The 20,452-nt window shown below is 42.7% G+C and overlaps 2 protein-coding genes across 2 annotated transcripts in view; both read left to right on the plus strand.

The window, feature by feature from the left end:
- The first annotated feature begins 3,057 nt into the window (after positions 1-3,057).
- On the plus strand, positions 3,058-6,800 carry LOC142190064 (uncharacterized). Its single transcript, XM_075262269.1, has 6 exons — positions 3,058-3,183; positions 3,314-3,493; positions 3,583-3,695; positions 3,779-3,846; positions 4,071-4,191; positions 5,006-6,800. The coding sequence occupies exons 3-6, from the start codon at positions 3,611-3,613 to the stop codon at positions 6,412-6,414; spliced, it is 1,683 nt and encodes a 560-aa protein (XP_075118370.1). The 5' UTR covers positions 3,058-3,183; positions 3,314-3,493; positions 3,583-3,610; the 3' UTR covers positions 6,415-6,800.
- Positions 6,801-11,810: 5,010 nt separating this feature from the next.
- The window catches only part of LOC142192512 (uncharacterized), a 207,719-nt gene continuing 199,077 nt past the window's right edge, over positions 11,811-20,452 (plus strand). Inside the window, exons 1-4 of the mRNA XM_075262424.1 lie at positions 11,811-12,176; positions 12,300-12,453; positions 12,584-12,763; positions 12,842-12,965. Of these exons, the coding sequence (XP_075118525.1) occupies positions 12,376-12,453; positions 12,584-12,763; positions 12,842-12,965 (382 nt within the window). The 5' untranslated portion in view covers positions 11,811-12,176; positions 12,300-12,375. The remainder of the gene's footprint in view (positions 12,177-12,299; positions 12,454-12,583; positions 12,764-12,841; positions 12,966-20,452) is intronic.

Here is a 20,452-nt window from a genome sequence, read left to right on the forward strand (position 1 = left end):
ATGATCACACATACATCCTAGTAAGAAAGGGTTGCAATATGGGTGTTGGTCAGAGGAGGTGTGTCCTAATGTCTATTGGCCATTTAACATCATGTGACCCGACATTTTCATGGACTATCCTCTCTTTCCACATAATGAAATGTCACATTTATAATGTTGTTTAGAATTTGGAATTAGACAGTTAATATGTGGCCATTTTTGAACATGTGACAACCCTAAATAGATAGAAGTTTAGAATTAGCTGTTCTATTAGTGAAATTAGCGATATTATATATATATATATATATATATATATATATATATATATGGAAGAAGGAAAGAAAGGAAAGGGGAAAAAGAAAGAAAGAAAGAAAGAAAGAAAGAAAGAAAGAAAGAAAGAAAGAAAGAAAGAAAGAAAGAAAGAAAGAAAGAAAAAGAAAAAAAAATAATTATTTTTATTTTTTTTTATAGTAGGAGATTGAGAGGAAAGTAATATTGGCGGCAGTATCTTATGCTGCCGATAGGGATAGCTGTGGGTTTAACTGTTGATCATGGAGACTATGTTGTAAGAAATCTTACTAAAAACGTATGGAGAAACGCAATATGTAGTGTGAATTAATCCATACTTACCCTTTGGTTAAAGATCATGGACACCTTTGGTTAAGTCTAAGCATTTATTTTTTTTTTTTTTTTGTGATATCGATATAAGGTTGAACATTTCTATATCTCTCTACACCTTATAACAAGATTGTATAACATGTTTTAGAATTGTATAGTGGGAGAAGGTTTCTATTGACTTCTTTGAACAAGTATGCGAGCTGAAGTCCAGGTGTTTCATTAGTGACTAGGGTGGTTCCAAATCACTCTAAGAACCGGAAACCTTGACGTGTCAGTAACCTATATAGACTCAAGTCATTTCTATTCAGAATACGCACTGAGGAAGGAACGATGGTTCCGCAACGCGTCTGCGGTTTTTAGGGGGTTTATCTTTCTTTTTCTTGCATTGACATCAATTTTTATGATGTTTTTTTGATTAAAAGTTATATTTTATATTATCGGAGAGCTGCCGGAGATATCGATTTTGTTTATTGTGGACACATTACACCCTTGGAATAGAGTGTGCTGCCGTGCACCCCGAGCAATTATCAACGTGAAGCCGATGTTTGAAATCAACTAGTGGGTGAGCTGAACGTTTTTTCTTATCTTTTTTCATACATTGGGTTAATGCCTGGACAACCCCTTTAAGAGGTTAATGATTTATTTATTTATTTTACCAGCTTCCCAGTACTTCGAATGAAATTTTAGATAGGAACCAATAGGAAGTTCATCTTGTCCCAAAAAGGATTCACATGACTCTGTGAATGGAAAAATAAAAAAGTTTTGAAAAGTGGAGCGTAAAAACCAAATCTAAGTGGAGCAGAGATGCCTGTAAGGCCGGGGCTCAGTGGTTAGTCTTGATGCTTTGGAGTCCTGGGTTCGAGCCCACTTAAGGACATCTGTAAGGAGTTTGTACATTCTCCCGGCATTTCCTGTGGTTTTCTCTCGCACTCTAAAGACATCCTGAATGTAGATTGAGTCCTATATGTGACAACGTGTGTACAGCGCTGCAGAATATGATGGCGATATACAAGTAAGCTAAATAATGATAAATAACATGGCCATGTGATTGATTAAAGGTCCTTTATCTCACTAGGATTTACCGTGTCCTGAGTAGGTGAAGCTATAACAGCAGCATCTCATCATGTGACCCTTTGGCTCCTCCCATACATGATGGTGATGTCACCACAGGTCCTGTACGCACAGAACAGCCACACGGCCTCCGCATTGCTCTGCTGGACAAGGTTTGTGCATATTTATATTCATTGTCGCATCATAAAACTGAATTCTTCATGACCACGGTGGTGCGAGATGCTTGGAAAGGAGAATCCTTTATATCAGGATTGTAGCTCCGAAGCTTCCACGTAGGTCACATCCACACAGTGCGATCCGGACTAGAAAATCCAATCCATATGTCCATTAGCAGCTTCTGACAACCACAGGCGAGTCAGGAGACGGGACTTCTCCCATGACCGTGATCTATAAGGCTGGAAGTCGCTGCCTCCTTGTCACTCCACCGTCTGCACTATGTACATTATGGGACAGTGGATCCGGGAGGAGGCAGGGAGCCCCACCATCATAGATCGCCATCGTATAAGGAGTCCTAACTGTGTACAAAATGGATTTTATTGTCTGGATTGCCCAGTGTGCATGGGGCCTAATGGAGAACAACAGTGATGAGGACTAAACTGTCAGCTTGTATGCAGGTGAGCCAGAGAGAGGGCAGAAGATGGAGACAGTATGAACTGGTGTAGAGGGATGCTACCGTATTATGGTGCACTCTTGCATGGAATATGCGCTACAACCCCCATTGTGCATCTCGCTCACCAGAATGTGCTAATGTGCGCAGAACGGGTTGGGGATGTTTCAGCCGGACATATTTATTATATCTCTTGTCAGTTTCCTCTCCAAACGGCGACCGATGCAGATGTGAATGTAGCGTCAGCCTGTCAAAGTGGCTCAGAAATGTTAGCTACAAGACTTTAAGAGTTTTCTGGCCCCTGGTGGTTTTTGAAACCCATGATCTATCCAAAGGATTGATCATAACTTTCCAAGCAGTGGAGGTGGGACAACCAGAACCCGCATAGATCAGATTATCTGGCCACGTCCTGATGCCAGGACATACTGCACAGGACAGCGAAGTGTGCACCTGTCTGAGGGCGTACAAGTACTAGCAGTGTTGTCGTGAGGTTTTTTTTACTGAGCACTTGAAAGTCCTGCCTATACCTGTCTCATAATAAATTGGACACCCTACCTACTCCCCCTTTCCAATTTTTAATTTTGCCACATGACTCGCATAATCATGTCATAAATACATAGTCAGCGACTACCTGTAGCCAATCCATACAAAAACTGAGACAATAAATTATCTACACTGCAATGTCTCCAGTTATTGTATTATTCTATTTATTCCATGGGATTCCATGTAGTGATTACATTGTCTCATCTTCTCTCCATTCAGGTTCCTACAATATAGAATCCTCTCAGTATCTTCTATATAACAGAATATTCCTGATTGATCCATCAAGGATGGAAAGAGACAGAAACAAGATGGCGGAAAGTCTATTAAATCTCACCCTAGAGATCATCTACCAGCTTACTGGAGAGGTGAGAGATTCTGATGATGTCATCATGACATCATTCTTATCTATAGTAATAACAGATGATATGACTGGAGAGGTGATGGACTCTGGACATGTATGTAGTGAGATTTATTAATGTGTCTCCCCATAACCAGGATTACACAGTAGTGAAGAAGACCTGTAGTGGGCGCTGTCAGGCTCCTGTGTATGATGGATATGGAGGAACCCTGAGCCCATTCCCAGGGCCTCCACCTCACCCCCTGATACAGGAGGAGATCAATGGACAGAAGATCCTAGAACTCACCTACAAGATGCTGGAGCTGCTGACTGGAGAGGTGACACTGCTGGGAATGCTGGGACATTATACAGTAACTGGAGGGGTCGGGGTGATGACTGTATCATTGTGTTGTCAGGTTCCTATGAGGTGTCAGGATGTCGCTGTCTATTTCTCCATGGAGGAGTGGGAGTATTTAGAAGGACACAAGGATCTGTACAAGGAGGTGATGATGGAGGACCAGCAGCCCCTCACATCAGCAGGTAATAGACATGACTATATACACATGGACTTCCATTATTTGTATGTACAGAATGAATTCAGTCCCTGTCTGTGTTTCCTACAGGTAGATCCAATGAGAGGACAACACCGGAGAGATGTCCCAGTCCTCTTCTTCCACAGGATGATGATCAGGTAGATGGAGATATTCCCTATGATGTGTAGACGGCTGTGAAGTCCTTGTGGTCAGTCTTGTTGTATCCAGCAGTATTATATGGTTATATACATGGGCGGTGTCATTGAGCCGCCATCTAATATATTTATCCGGCTTCTCACAGACCTGCATCTATTTCTCACTTCTGCGATCAGGTCTGACTTTCCCATTTGTTGGTGACTTTTACAATATTTTTTTTTTCCAGATTTTCCATCAGCACAAAGATCTGGATGGTATTAATGTTATCACTGTAACAATAAAGGAAGAGCCCTATGTGAGTGGTGATGAGGAGTGTGAGGAGGACATTCCTACAGGGAACCGCCCAGGTGAGGAGTCACAAATTATTACAATGTGCTACCCATTTATGATATATTTATTGGTATCAGAGAAAAATGCTTCTTTCTCCATATATCAGGATTCTTTTCATTTCTACCCCTTCCTAAACTCTGAATTCTCAGCTAAATCCATCTTGGTTGAAACACATTAAACACTGATACTCGCTGTCCTTCACCACTCCTGAACTCTTTTCTGGGCTTCTTTGGTCATCTTCCAGTCTCCTGGATGATGTCTCAGACCCAGATGGACACTGAGAACTGTGATTGGGCTTCAGGGATCACACGAAATGTGCTAACGTCATGATGTTCGTGTTAAAGGATCGTGACATCACCACATCCCACTTGACGACTGAGGCCCAAACACAGGCCTCAGCAGTTCCCCGGGGCCTGTGGTGTCAATCAGAAGGCCAGTAGATGAACAAAGCATATTCTGAGGGAGCAGAGGAGGAGGCAAGTTGAGCATCAGTGTTTATTATGTTTCTGCACCATCCCGGGCCTCCAATTACATACTCAGAAGAGACCCCAGACCTTAATTACAGCACTTCCAGTTCGAAACAAAACCGGCATCTATACCTTGTGAATATTTGCTAAATGAATCTTATGAGTCTAATACAAACAACAGTAGAGCACTAGGACCCTGAGACCAGAATAGAATAGACCAGAATCAGATTCTACCAATAGCCTAGAAAAATACAGAGAAATGTCTTAGTTATTAATTGACTTACAATATGCATGAAAACATAGAATTTTATGGTTGGTATTTTAAGGTTATGTTATTTTAAAAAAAATAATTTCTTCTTGTCAGATGACTGTATCGGGAGCTCAGAAAGACATCTGATATCTAGAGATATTAAAACAGAAGATCCATATGAAGAACATGTCATTACCACAAATACAGCCTCATACCTGCAGAAGACACAGTTATCATGTGATTCTATCAAACAGACATTTGCTTGTTCAGAATGTGGGAAATGTTTTGCCCAGAGATCAAGTCTTTTGGACCATCAAAAAACTCACACAGGAGAGAAGCCATACTCATGTCCAGAATGCGGAAAATGTTTCACTCAGAAGTCACATATTGTGAGACATTGGAGAATTCACACAGGGGAGAAGCCATTTACATGTTCCGATTGTGGGAAGTGCTTTGCTTTAAAATCGAATCTCACAAAGCATCAAAGACATCACACAGGAGAGAAGCCATTTTCATGTTCGGAATGTGGAAAAAGTTTTAGCCAAAAATCACATCTTGTGAGACATCAGCAAATTCACACAGGGGAGAAGCCATATTCATGTAAAGAATGTGGGAAATGCTTTACCTTGAAATCACATCTTGTTAAACATCAAAGCCATAATGTGGAGGGGAAGCCATGTTCATGTTCAGAATGTGGGAAATGTTCTGGTCAGAGATCAGATGTTATTGATCCTCAAGAAAATCACTCAGGGGAGAAGCCATTTTCATGTCCAGAATGTGATAAATGTTTTAACCAGAGAGCACATCTCATTGAACATATAAGACGTCACACCGGGGAGAAACCATTTATGTGTTTAGAATGTGGCAAATGTTTTACCGTGAAATCAGATCTTGTAAAACATCAGAGAATTCACACGGGAGAGAAGCCATATTCATGTTCAGAATGTGGAAAAAGTTTCTTAAGAAAAGCACATCTTGTTCAACATCAGAATATTCACTCTGGGGAGAAGCCATATTCATGCCCAGAATGTGGGAAATCTTTCTTAAGAAAGGTAAATCTCGTAGAACATCAGAACATTCACTCCGGGGAGAAGCCATTCTCATGTAGTGAATGTGGAAAGTGTTTTAAACAAAAGTCTTCTCTAACGACACATAAAAGAACTCACCTGGGAAAAACCTTTTCATGTACAGAATGCGGGGAAAGTTTTATCATGAAGTCAGATCTTGTTAAACATCACAGAGTTCACACAGGAGAGAAGCCATTTTCATGTTCGGAATGTGGGAAATGTTTCTCAAGGAAAGCTCATCTTATTGACCATCAAAGAATTCACACAGGAGAGAAGCCATATTCATGTCAGGAATGTGGGAAGTGCTTCAAGAAGAAGTCGTCTCTCACCACCCACCAAAGAACTCACATGCAAATATTTTTTTCATGTCTAGAATGTGGGGAAAGATTTTATGTTTATTCGCATCTTCTTGAACATCAAAAAACCCACACTGAGATTGACAGCAGTAAAAGCTGAACGTAATAAACTCTACAATTGGCAAAAACCATGTTATCGAAAAACACAAAATCCAGATGCTGCACCGATATGGAGCACGGAGGAGTCACAGATACTAAGACACCTGTAGAACTAATAGTGGGATCTACAGCAAGCCAAGAATTTAAAGGCGTAGAGTTGTTAAGGACAGAGGGCTTTAATGTAGTATTCTACCTGTGCACCATATAGCCTTTCTTTAAGCATGTATATACCTGTAATCTGAAGTCTAGTCCCTTATGCACTTCCTTTGTCAATTCCTTGGCGAGCTGGGACACAGCAGAGAAATTTTTGGCCTTTTGTGTTATTTTGCTGTCTAATTTTTATATTATCCTGGATCAGAACATCCTGTAGATCAGGTCACAACAGGGATGTGTAATCTGATTAAAGGGAAAGTGTCTCCATTTGCATAAATCATGTTTCTATATTAAACCTATTTTTAAAGAATTTTGGGTGATGTCTCTCATTTTGCATGTTATTATCTATGTTTTAAAAAAAATCCAATAGCCCTGACAGTGTCATACACTATGTATTATAGATATATAGTCCTAGGAGTCCTGACAGTGTCATACACTATGTATTATAGATATATATAGTCCTAGGAGTCCTGACAGTGTCATACACTATGTATTATAGATATATAGTCCTAGGAGTCCTGACAGTGTCATACACTATGTATTATAGATATATATAGTCCTAGGAGCCCTGACAGTGTCATACACTATGTATTATAGATATATATAGTCCTAGGAGTCCTGACAGTGTCATACACTATGTATTTTTTATATATATATATATATATATATATATATATATATATATATACAGTCCTATGAAAAAGTTTGGGCACCCCTATTAATCTTAATCATTTTTAGTTCTAAATATTTTGGTGTTTGCAACAGCCATTTCAGTTTGATATATCTAATAACTGATGGACACAGTAATATTTCAGGATTGAAATGAGGTTTATTGTACTAACAGAAAATGCGCAATATGCATTAAACCTAAATTTGACCGGTGCAAAAGTATGGGCACCTCAACAGAAAAGTGACATTAATATTTAGTAGATCCTCCTTTTGCAAAGATAACAGCCTCTAGTCGCTTCCTGTAGCTTTTAATCAGTTCCTGGATCCTGGATAAAGGTATTTTGGACAAACAATTCAAGTTCAGTTAAGTTTGATGGTCGCCGAGCATGGACAGCCCGCTTCAAATCATCCCACAGATGTTCAATGATATTTAGGTCTGGGGACTGGGATGGCCATTCCAGAACATTGTAATTGTTCCTCTGCATGAATGCCTGAGGATTTGGAGCGGTGTTTTGGATCATTGTCTTGCTGAAATATCCATCCCCGGCGTAACTTCAACTTCGTCACTGATTCTTGTACAGTATTCTCAAGAATCTGCTGATACTGAGTGGAATCCATGCGACCCTCAACTTTAACAAGATTCCCGATGCCGGCATTGGCCACACAGCCCCAAAGCATGATGGAACCTCCACCAAATTTTACAGTGGGTAGCAAGTGTTTTTCTTGGAATGCTGTTTTTTTGGACGCCATGCATAACGCCTTTTTGTATGACCAAACAACTCAATCTTTGTTTCATCAGTCCACAGGACCTTCTTCCAAAATGAAGCTGCCTTGTCCAAATGTGCTTTTTCATACCTCAGGCAACTCTATTTGTGGCGTACGTGCAGAAACGGCTTCTTTCTCATCACTCTCCCATACAGCTTCTATTTGTGCAAAGTGCGCTGTATTGTTGACCGATGCACAGTGACACCATCTGCAGCAAGATGATGCTGCAGCTCTTTGGAGGTGGTCTGTGGATTGTCCTTGACTCTTCTCACCATTCTTCTTCTCTGCCTTTCTGATATTTTTCTTGGCCTGCCACTTCTGGGCTTAACAAGAACTGTCCCTGTGGTCTTCCATTTCCTTACTATGTTCCTCACAGTGGAAACTGACAGGTTAAATCTCTGAGACAACGGTTTGTATCCTTCCCCTGAACAACTATGTTGAACAATCTTTGTTTTCAGATCATTTGAGAGCGGGCTGTCCATGCTCGGCGACCATCAAACTTAACTGAATTTGAATTGTTTTGTAAAGAGGAATAGTCCAAAATACCTTCATCCAGGATCCAGGAACTGATTAAAAGCTACAGGAAGCGACTAGAGGCTGTTATCTTTGCAAAAGGAGGATCTACTAAATATTAATGTCACTTTTCTGTTGAGGTGCCCATACATTTGCACTGGTCAAATTTTGGTTTATTGCATATTGCACATTCTCTGTTAGTACAATAAACCTCATTTCAATCCTGAAATATTACTGTGTCCATCAGTTATTAGATATATCAAACTGAAATGGCTGCTGCAAACACCTAAATATTTAGAACTAAAAATGATTAAAATTAATAGGGGTGCCCAAACTTTTTCATAGGACTGTATATAGTCCTAGGAGCCCTGACAGTGTCATACACTATGTATTATAGATATATATAGTCCTAGGTGCCCTGACAGTGTCATACACTATGTATTATAGATATATATAGTCCTAGGAGCCCTGACAGTGTCATACACTATGTATTATAGATATATATAGTCCTAGGAGCCCTGACAGTGACATACACTATGTATTATAGATATATATAGTCCTAGGAGCCCTGACAGTGACATACACTATGTATTATAGATATATATAGTCCTAGGAGCCCTGACAGTGTCACACACTATGTATTATAGATATATACAGTGTTGGCCAAAGGTATTGGCCCCCCTGCATTTCTGTCAGATAATCCTCGTGTTCTTCCAGATTATGATTGCAAGCACAAATTCTTTGGTATTATCTTCATTTAATTTGTCTTCAATGGAAAACCACAAAAAGAATTGTCAAAAAGCCAAATTGGATATAATTCCACAGCAAACATAAAAAAGGGGGTGGACAAAAGTATTGGCACTGTTTGAAAAATCATGTGATGCTTCTCTAATTTGTGTCAATAACAGCACCTGTTACTTACCTGAGGCACCTAACAGGTGGTGGCAATAACTAAATCACACTTGCAGCCAGTTGAAATGGATTAAAGTTGACTCCACCTCTGTCCTGTGTCCTTGTGTGACCACATTGAGCATGGAGAAAAGAAAGAAGACCAAAGAACTGTCTGAGGACTTGAGAAGCAAAATTGTGAGGAAGCCTGAGCAATCTCAAGGCTACAAGTCCATCTCCAAAGCCCTGAATGTTCCTGTGTCTACCGTGCGCAGTGTCATCAAGAAGTGCAAAGCCCATGGCACTGTGGCTAACCTCCCTAGATGTGGACGGAGAAGAAACATTGATGAGAGATTTCACCGCAAGATTGTGCGGATGGCGGATAAAGAACCTCGACTAACATCCAAACAAGTCCAAGCTGCCCTGCAGTCCGAGGGTACAACAGTGTCACCCCGTACTATCCAGCGTCAGCGTCTGAATGAGAAGGGACTGTATGGTAGGAGACCCAGGAAGACCCCACTTCTTACCCAGAGACAGAAGCCAGGCTGGAGTTTGCCAAAACTTACCTGAGAAATCCAAAACCGTTCTGGAAGAATGTTCTCTGGTCAGATGAGACAAAAGTAGGAGAAGGCCTCAACATAGAGTTTACAGGACGGTGGCTCAGTGGTTAGCACTGCAGCCTTGCAGCGCTGGAGTCCTGGGTTCAAATCCCGCCCAGGACATCTGCAAGGAGTTTGTATGTTCTCCCCGTGTTTGCGTGGGTTTCCTCTGGGTACTCCGGTTTCCTCCCACACATCAAAGACATACTGATAGGGAATTTAGATTGTGAGCCCTATATGGGACAGTAACTGTCAATGTCTGTAAAGCGCTGCAGAATATGATGGCTCTATATAAGTAAGCATAATAAATACAGGAAAAAAAAGAGGCCTTCAAAGAGAAGAAGACGCCCCCTACAGTCAGACATGGCGGAGGTCCCTGATGGTTTGGGGTGGCTTTGCTGCCTCTGGCACTGGACTGCTTGACCGTGTGCATGGCATTATGAAGTCTGAAGACGACCAACACATTGTGCAGCATCATGTAGGGCCCAGTGTGAGAAAGCGGGGTCTCCCTCAGAGGTCAGGGCTCTTCCAGCAGGACAAGGACCCAAAACACACTTCAGGTCAGCACTAGAAAATGGTGGTGAGAGAAAGCCCTGGAGACTTGTAAAGTGGCAGCAATGAGTCCAGCCCTGAATCCCATAGAACACCTGTGGGGGAGGGGGAGAGGTCTCTTGGTGGCAGTTTGGAGAAGGCCCCCTTCACATCTCAGGGGGGACCGCGAGCAGTTTGCCAAAGAAGAAGGGTCTAAGATTCCAGCAGAGCCTTGTAAGAAACTCATTGCTGGTTAGCGGAAGCGGTTGTGCGCAGTTATTGTGTCTAAAGGTTGTGCGACCAAGTATTAGGCTGAGGGCGCCAATACTTCTGTCCGCACCAGTTTTGGAGTTTTGTGTAAAATGATCAATGATGTGACTTTTTTTTCATTCTCTTTTGTGTTTTTTCATTGCAAGGAAAATAAATGAAGATATTACCAAAGAGTTTGTGCATGTAATCATTATCTGGGGGACACCGAGGATTATCTGACAGAATTGCAGGGGGCCAATACTTTTGGCCAACACTGTATAGTCCTAGGAGCCCTGACAGTGTGGCACAAATGCAATTCAAATTCAACCCCATTCTAAATGTTTCCAGCTTCCCAGGACATCATATAGAGTATTATAAGGTAACATTACACAGTATCTCTAGGTTCACACCTGCGTTCAGGGTCTCCGTTCTGTGATTTCCATCTTCTGCATGCCAGAAGACGGAAACCACAGACTGGGTCCGGCGGTGAGCGTTTTATGCTCTCCGCCGCGAAACCGTTTTTTTTAATCCGGACACAGAGTACTGCATGTCCGACTCTGTGTCCGGATTATAAAACCCAGTTTCGCGGCGGACAGCTTTCTCACCCATTCAAATGAATGGGTGAGAAAGACTCCTGCAGGTTTCCGTCTCCTGCTCTGTTTTATGCAGGAAACGGAAACCTGCAGTACAGAGAGCACAACGCAGATGTGAACGAGCCCTATAATATATTCCAGACACAATAAGCCCTCAGGCTTCTCTGTAAATGGGAACATAAAACGGATACGGATAGATAGGGAGTAAAAATTTTAAAAAATGGTCCATGTATCGGTTGTATGCCTGGAGGTAAAACTCAGGGCAGGTCCTAACTCTGTCAGTTGTACATGTATACTACACGCAGATACAAGCACTTACATACACACGCACCCTAATCAATATACACCCCCGACACAAACCGTCAGCACATACAGCACTGAACACAACAGTGCAGCCTAATCATGTGACTTGTTGACTCCTCCCACACAGGTGACATCATCACAGGTCCTGTAACCACGGTTGCAGTACAGGAGGAGGTATATATATATATATGGTGGTCGCTCACAGTCCGGGCAGGATTATACAGTGCACTGAGCAAGTTCGGGGCGACCATCAGAGAACAACACAGAAGATTCCGGATGCCGATTCCCGGAGGATCCTCTGGATTTCTTCTCTGCTCTCGGTGACTACTGACCGGATCTATAAACCGTCGTCTCCCCTCCAAGTCATCGAATTCAGCAGAGAATCGTCTCTATGATATCTGACCGATCACCTGACAACTTGTCTGACACCTTGTGATCTCCAGGAATAGACGACCCCCGATCACATACAGACGTCCGTAACATATGGCGAACAACTAAAGGTATTTTCTGAGGAAAACAGACAAAAAATATAAATGATCATATTCTCGCCTCTGTCCTCCCGGATCCAATTCAGGAGCTGCCCGAATCCTTACCGAACTTTATTTCCTGGTTTCTCTTGACAGACAAGAAATGCCTGGAGGAGCCAAAAACTGACTGCGGCCGATCATCGATACTCCATCAATATAGTCCTCATCAAGGATGGAAAGAGACAGGAACAAGATGGCGGAAAGTCTATTAAATCTCACCCTAGAGATCATCTACCAGCTTACTGGAGAGGTGAGAGATTCTGATGATGTCATCATGACATCATTCTTATCTATAGGAATAACAGATGATATGACTGGAGAGGTGATGGACTCTGGACATGTATGTAGTGAGATTTATTAATGTGTCTCCCCATAACCAGGATTACACAGTAGTGAAGAAGACCTCTAGTGGGCGCTGTCAGGCTCCTGTGTATGATGGATATGGAGGAACCCTGAGCCCAATCCTGGGGCCTCCACCTCATCCCCTGATACAGGAGGAGATCAATGGACAGAAGATCCTAGAACTCACCCACAAGATGCTGGAGCTGCTGACTGGAGAGGTGACAGTGCTGGGAATGCTGGGACATTATACAGTAACTGGAGGGGTCGGGGTGATGACTGTATCATTGTGTTGTCAGGTTCCTATAAGGTGTCAGGATGTCGCTGTCTATTTCTCCATGGAGGAGTGGGAGTATTTAGAAGGACACAAGGATCTGTACAAGGAGGTGATGATGGAGGACCAGCAGCCCCTCACATCAGCAGGTAATAGACATGACTATATACACATGGACTTCCATTATTTGTATGTACAGAATGAATTCAGTCCCTGTCTGTGTTTCCTACAGGTAGATCCAGTAAGAGGACAACACCGGAGAGATGTCCCAGTCCTCTTCTTCCACAGGATGATGATCAGGTAGATGGAGATATTCCCTATGATGTGTAGACAGGCTGTGAAGTCCTTGTGGTCAGTCTTGGGTTCTCCAGCAGTATTAGATGTTTTATACTTGTGTAATGAGAGGTGGAAATGGAGGATAAAGCTGACCATAGACATTACATGGTGTCTGGATCTTCTCACAATCTTCTGGCTATGGAGAGTGCAGGTTGGAATAAGGAACCATCATGTTGGATTTCTACCAATCTGATCCTTAATTTCTCCTGAGACAAACAACCCCGGATGTATCTGGTAGAATCTGATCTCCTCCACTGAAATATCCTGAAGCAGGTCTAGCCAGGCCGAGTATACATGTGTATGAGGGTTGTCTTGGGGTTGCCATTCACCTGCCATCTAATATCTACGTCTAGCTTCTAAGACATCAGCATCTATTTGGCTCAGATAACTTTTGTTCGATCATTTTCTTCATACATTCTCTGTGACTTCTTTATCCTTCTGCTGATTTTTACATTATTTGCTTCCCAGATTTTCCATCAGGATCACGATCTGGATGATATAAATGCTATATCTATAACGATAAAGGAAGAGCCCTATGTGAGTGGTGATGAGGAGTGTGAGGAGGACATTCCTACAGGGACCCGCCCAGGTGAGGAGTCACCACTATATAAAGCACAGAAGGGTCACTGATTCTCCTCATTCACTGACTGCTACAAGTTTGTGTCGAATCTATTAAAGGGATTCTACCATTAAAAACTTTTTTTTTCTCCCTAACTCGTCGGAATAGCCTTAAGAAAGGCTATTCGTCTCCTACCTTTAGATGTCTTCTCCGCCCCGCCGTTCGGTTAAAGTCCTGTTTTCTACCGGTATGCAAATGAGTTCTCTCGCAGCACTGGGGGCGGGCCCCAGCGCTCAAACAGCACTGGGTGGCGTCCCAAATGCTGTGAGAGAACTTTCCAGCGCCGCCTCCATCTTGTTCTGGAACGGGGTCTTCACCGCGTCTTCTTTCGGGGGTTGGCTTCAAACTTCTAGGCCTAGGGCAAAGCCGACTAGGGCAAAGCCGACAATACTGTGTAAGCGACCATTTTCTTGTGGCTGGTGAGCATGCACAGTTGGCTTTGCCCTAGGCCTAGAATTTTGAAGCCAACCCCGGAAGAAGACACAGTGAAGACCCCGTTCCAGAAGAAGATGGAGGCGGCGCTAGAGAGTTCTCTCGCAGCATTGGGGACGCCCCCAGTGCTGCAAGAGAACTCATTTGCATACCGGAGGAAAACGGGATTTTAACCGAACGGCGAGGCGGAGTAGACATCTAAAGGTAAGAGAAGAATAGCCTTTCTTAAGGTTATTCCAACGTGTTAGGGAGAAAAAATTTTTTTTAATGGTAGAATCCCTTTAAGTGTTCACAAATCTTTCAGTAAACGTTTCATAACTCAATAGTACAAGCAAATATAAGAGACCTTGTGTTATATCTTATCACCGAGAGATCAGATCACAATTGCCCATAGGAGTCTATGAAGAGGGAAGGAGAAGAGCAATGAGAAAGACTACAAGAGAATCATGATCTACTGGTCCGCGCTCCGAGGTCTACTGTTAAATTCTCATCTATTTTACCACAAATGTCTTAGCACTGTGTTGGACGCACCGATCAGTGTATGTTCTATCCCAGCCTATTACACAGGCCAATGCAGAGGGAATACAGGTGGAATGATCGCTAAAGCAATCCCTTCCCCATCATGTACTTTCTCTCTTCGCCGATAGCACAGCACAGGTCACTCATTCGTCATATAACTGGTGGCCATATTAGACAGAGCCATATTCAGGAACAAGTCTTCCGAGGAGCGCTCGCTACCAACAATTGTACCAAATATCTGTCTGTCTAATAAGGGCTTTAGATAAGTAGAAATGTTGTTATAAAATATAGAAAAATACTAAAATCAGCTTTCTTCTTGTCAGATGACTGTGCCAGGAGCTTAGAGGGACATCTGATATCTACAGATTATAAAGCAGAGGATCATGGTATCACGCAAGATCCATATGAAGAACACGTCATTACCCCAGATATACCCTCAGCCCTTCAGAAGAAAGATCTATCATCTGATCCTATTATAAACGTCCTTTCTTCTGAGTCATCACAGACTGTGAAGCAAAGTGAAAGATACATAAGGGATGCTGCACTTCAGAGAACTCACACAAGAGAGAAGCCATTTTTCTGTTCAGATTGTGGGAAATCCTTTAACCAGAAATCATATCTTCTTAGACATCAAAGGCATGACATAAAGGGGAAGTCATGTTCATGTCCAGAATGTGAGAAGTGTTTTACTTACAGACCAGGTCTTGTTACACATCACAGAACTCACATAGGAGAGAAGCCATATTCATGCTCAGAATGTGGGAAAGGTTTTACTTACAAATCAGATCTTATTACACATCAGAGAATTCACACAGGGGAGAAGCCATTCTCATGTTCAGAATGTGACAAATGTTTTAACCAGAAATCGCATCTCTTTGAACATCAAAGACGTCACGCTGGAGAGAAGCCATATTCATGTTCCGAATGTGGGAAATGTTTTACCGTGAAGTCAGATCTTGCGAAACATCTGAGAATTCACACTGGGGTGAAGCCGTATTCCTGCTCGGAATGTGGGAAATGTTTCTCAAGGAAAGCTCATCTTGTTGAACATCACAAAATTCACACTGGGGAGAAGCCATATTCATGTTCGGAATGTGGAAAGTGTTTCAAGAAGAAGTCGTCTGTAACCGCACATCAGAGAACGCACATGGGAAAAATATTTTCATGTCTAGAATGTGGAGAAAGTTTTACCCACAATTCATATCTTACTCAGCATCAAAAAACTCACAAAGTGAAATAGACATTTCTTAGTAACTTGTAGTATTGAGAGATTGAAAAGGAAAATGTAGCCGTTACATCAAAGTAAAGTCACAAGTTGTAGAAGAGAAAGGGAAAGTAATGTAGAGAAGTAAATGACGAATATGAAATGTGTATAAATAACAAAAACATCTGTTATCCATAAAAATAAAACCCATGTACGAGGCCTACATATCAACCGCTAGCGTAAGACACTGCACACATGACTTTGGATGCAACTGTACAAATAGATTCACATGCTGGATTTTGTAGAGAATCTTTCTGCCCGCTACAGAAAGATTTCCTATGATCGGACAGGAAGCCCCAAGCAGGACGCCTGTCTGTACTTTTGTGCTAGCGGAAAATGACGCCTGACTCCCATTGAAATTAATGGGAGGTTGAACTTTTGCAGCAGATTCTATTGTAAAATTCATGTATGTGAATCTAGCCTGAAAAGGAAATATACTTTGTATTCTTTTTTACACATCTTTGCTACATTCTGCCCCCACTCATCACGACATCCACCAAAATGGCTGTGTACAAATACATAATCACAGTTCTGAAATATTACAGGTTAATGCCTAGCGCAACGACATTCAAAGCTTAAGAAATACAGGTTTCTGAATAATAAATACCTATGAATCGGGTTGAGACGATCTTGAGATTTCAGGATCGATTTTAAAATCCGATTTCTGATCATTTTTCAGCTGATCCCGATCATGAAATTTGCTCGATCTCCGATCGTGATCCGATATTTCCTGATCGCTCAACCCTAGTCAATGCTTCTCTACGGGAAAAGTCACTTTTGGGGTTGAGCCGATCTTGAGATTTCAAAATCCGATTTCAGATCATTTTTCCAGTGAAATTTGCTCGATCGCCAATCGGGATCCGATCTTTTCCGATCCCAAACGTTCAACCCTACCTATGAACAGAAGGGTAACAATGTACTTGTGACTTTCAGGCTCCAGATCTCACCATCCACTACAGTTTGGAATGTGAGACTCCCATCATTTTATAGACAATCATATTGGCTATTTCATTCATAAATTTGACTTGCACCTATTTAGCATATTATTAGTTATGCAGATTTGTGTCATGTGATTGCATTGTTACTGTTTTGCTCCTAAAGATCAAAATTTAAATTTTTATGATTTTGTAAATCCACCTTTGGCTTTCACCATCGCCTCAATCCTTCTGGGCATGTTCTCCATCAGATCCAAGCATGTCTAGACCAAAATCTGATCCCAGGTTTCTTCTACACACTCCCAATGTTGGGGCAGACTGGTCGAATCACTTGGGTAACCAATACAGCTTTTTCTTCAACTCTACCCACAAATGTTCGAATGAGTTGAGGTCTGGGAAGGGGCGACCAATCCAGCACCTTTACGTCAATGTCATTGAACCAGGTCATTGCTAATCTGGATGTATGCTTCAGGTCGTTGTTGTGATGGAACACTACGTCGTCCTTTTCATACCCATAGTACGCGAGTGTATGAAGTAACTCATCTTTTATGATGCTCACATATACTCACCGGCCACTTTATTAGGTACACCTGTCCAACTGCTCGTTAACACTTAATTCCTAATCAGCCAATCACATGGCGGCAACTCAGTGCATTTAGGCATGTAGACATGGTCAAGACAATCTCCTGCAGTTCAAACCGAGCATCAGTATGGGGGGGAAGAAAGGTGATTTGAGTGCCTTTGAACGTGGCATGGTTGTTGGTGCCAGAAGGGCTGGTCTGAGTATTTCAGAAACTGCTGATCTACTGGGATTTTCACGCACAACCATCTCTAGGGTTTACAGAGAATGGTCCGAAAAAGAAAAAACATCCAGTGAGCGGCAGTTCTGTGGGGGGCGGAAATGCGTTGTTGATGTCAGAGGTCAGAGGAGAATGGCCAGACTGGTTCGAGCTGATAGAAAGGCAACAGTGACTCAAATAGCCACCCGTTACAACCAAGGTAGCCAGAAGAGCATCTCTGAACGCCGCACAGTACGTCCAACTTTGAGGCTACAGATGGGCTACAGCAGCAGAAGACCACACCGGGTGCCACTCCTTTCAGCTAAGAACAGGAAACTGAGGCTACAATTTGCACAAGCTCATCGAAATTGGACAATTGAAGATTGGAAAAACGTTGCCTGGTCTGATGAGTCTCGATTTCTGCTGCGACATTCGGACGGTAGGGTCAGAATTTGGCGTCAACAACATGAAAGCATGGATCCATCCTGCCTTGTATCGGTAACGGTTCAGGCTGGTGGTGGTGGTGTCATGGTGTGGGGAATATTTTCTTGGCACTCTTTGGGCCCCTTGGTACCAATTGAGCATCGTTGCAAAGCCTACCTGAGTATTGTTGCTGACCATGTCCATCCCTTTATGACCACAATGTACCCAACATCTGATGGCTACTTTCAGCAGGATAATGCAATGCCATGTCATAAAGCTGGAATCATCTCAGACTGGTTTCTTGAACATGACAATGAGTTCACTGTACTCCAATGGCCTCCACAGTCACCAGATCTCAATCCAATAGAGGAGCATCTTTGGGATGTGGTGGAACGGGAGATTGGCATCATGGATGTGCAGCCGACAAATCTGCGACTGCAACTGTGTGATGCCATCATGTCAATATGGAGCAAAATCTCTGAGGAATGCTTCCAGCACCTTGTTGTATCTATGCCACGAAGAATTGAGGCAGTTCTGAAGGCAAAAGGGGGTCCAACCCGTTACTAGCATGGTGTACCTAATAAAGTGGCCGGTGAGTGTAGCTCAGCATTGAGACAACCGGGTCAAGTATCCAACACCTTAAGATGTGAAACAACCCAATATCATCTGCGATTTCACGATCATAAAACATACGAGCCACCTCCACTGCCGTGTTTGTCGCTCCAGAACAGATAGACCTTGTGATGAGCCGACTCCACTTCTTGGCTTTTGAATGGATTTAATTTTGGATTCTTCCAATTGTCAGGGCACATGATGCAGTTTTGCATTTTTCTTGGCCGAGATACCACTATCGATGAGCTGGACGATCTGGTTTCTCTTTTCTTGGGGAATCTTCATCATGACTGATCCTCGATCTGACCACGTCAGTGTAAGGGTGCATTCACACTGAGTAAACGCTAGCTTATTTTGTAGAGTAAAATTACACTTGTAAATTTTGCTATCCCATTGACTTCAATGACATTTTACAGGCGTATTTTTACAGGCGTATTTTTTACAGGCGTATTTTTTACAGGCGTATTTTTACACTTGTAAAAAAATATCATTGAAGTCAATGGGATAGCAAAATTTACAAGTGTAATTTTACTCTACAAAATAAGCTAGCGTTTACTCAGTGTGAATGCACCCTAAGGCTGCATTCACACGGAGTAAACGCTGGCGTTTTTTGTGTGTTTTTTGCACATAGCGTCGCGTTAACGCCGCGTATACGCCGCGTTAACGCCGGGCAACGCCACCGCTAAATAGCGCGGCGTATACGCGGCGTTAACGCTACGCTACGCGGCGCTATGTGCAAAAAACACACAAAAAACGCCAGCGTTTACTCCGTGTGAATGCAGCCTCATACTGTATGTTATATTGTACATCTTATATACGTGACACATGCCGCAATGTCTCATCAGTGTTCGTTATCCCCCCATCAGTCCCATCATTCAATATCTAATGAGAATGTGAAAACAAAATTTTTGCAAATTTATTAAAAAAGAAAACTATTTTTTTTTTTTTAATGGACTTAAGTATTCAGACCCTTTGCTATGACATGTGACGTTGAGCTCTGGGGACTTCCATTTCTTTTGATCATCTTTGAAATGTTTCAATGCCTTCATCAGAATGGAGATGATTGGACATAATTTGGAAACCTGTCCCCATGTCTAGGTAAGGTCTCAGCTGACAAGCTATATCAGAGAAAAAACCAGGAGGAAAGAACTGCCCATAGAGCTGAGACGGGACTGTGTGCTGGTGAAGATCTGGAGAACGGGACAAATACACTTTTCCTAGAGTTGGCCACCCCACCAGACTTAGTCGGGGGAAGAAGGGACTTGGTAAGAGAGATTCCAAGAACCCGATGGTCACTGTGGTCAGACTCCATACACATCACACACAGACGGCTCCGCTACATACACGTCACACGCAGACGGCTCCGTTACACACACGTCACACGCAGGCGGCTCCGCTACACACACGTCACACGCAGACGGCTCCGCTACACACACGTCACACGCAGACGGCTCCGCTACACACACGTCACACGCAGGCGGCTCCGCTACACACACGTCACACGCAGACGGCTCCGCTACACACACGTCACACTCAGACGGCTCCGCTACACACACGTCACACACAGACGGCTCCGCTACACACACGTCACACACAGACGGCTCCGCTACATACACGTCACACACAGACGGCTCCGCTACATACACGTCACACACAGACGGCTCCGCTACTTACACGTCACACACAGACGGCTCCGCTACTTACATGTCACACACAG

Source organism: Leptodactylus fuscus, chromosome 1, assembly GCF_031893055.1.
Source record: "Leptodactylus fuscus isolate aLepFus1 chromosome 1, aLepFus1.hap2, whole genome shotgun sequence".
NCBI classification, from domain to species: domain Eukaryota; kingdom Metazoa; phylum Chordata; class Amphibia; order Anura; family Leptodactylidae; genus Leptodactylus; species Leptodactylus fuscus.

Coding starts and splice junctions, on each gene's coding strand:
- LOC142190064 (XM_075262269.1), top strand. CDS start 3,611: ATGGAGGAGTGGGAGTATTTAGAAGGACACAAGGATCTGTACAAGGAG. Junction 3,696..3,778: donor GCAGCCCCTCACATCAGCAG/GTAATAGACATG, acceptor TGTTTCCTACAG/GTAGATCCAATGAGAGGACA. Junction 4,192..5,005: donor TCCTACAGGGAACCGCCCAG/GTGAGGAGTCAC, acceptor TCTTCTTGTCAG/ATGACTGTATCGGGAGCTCA.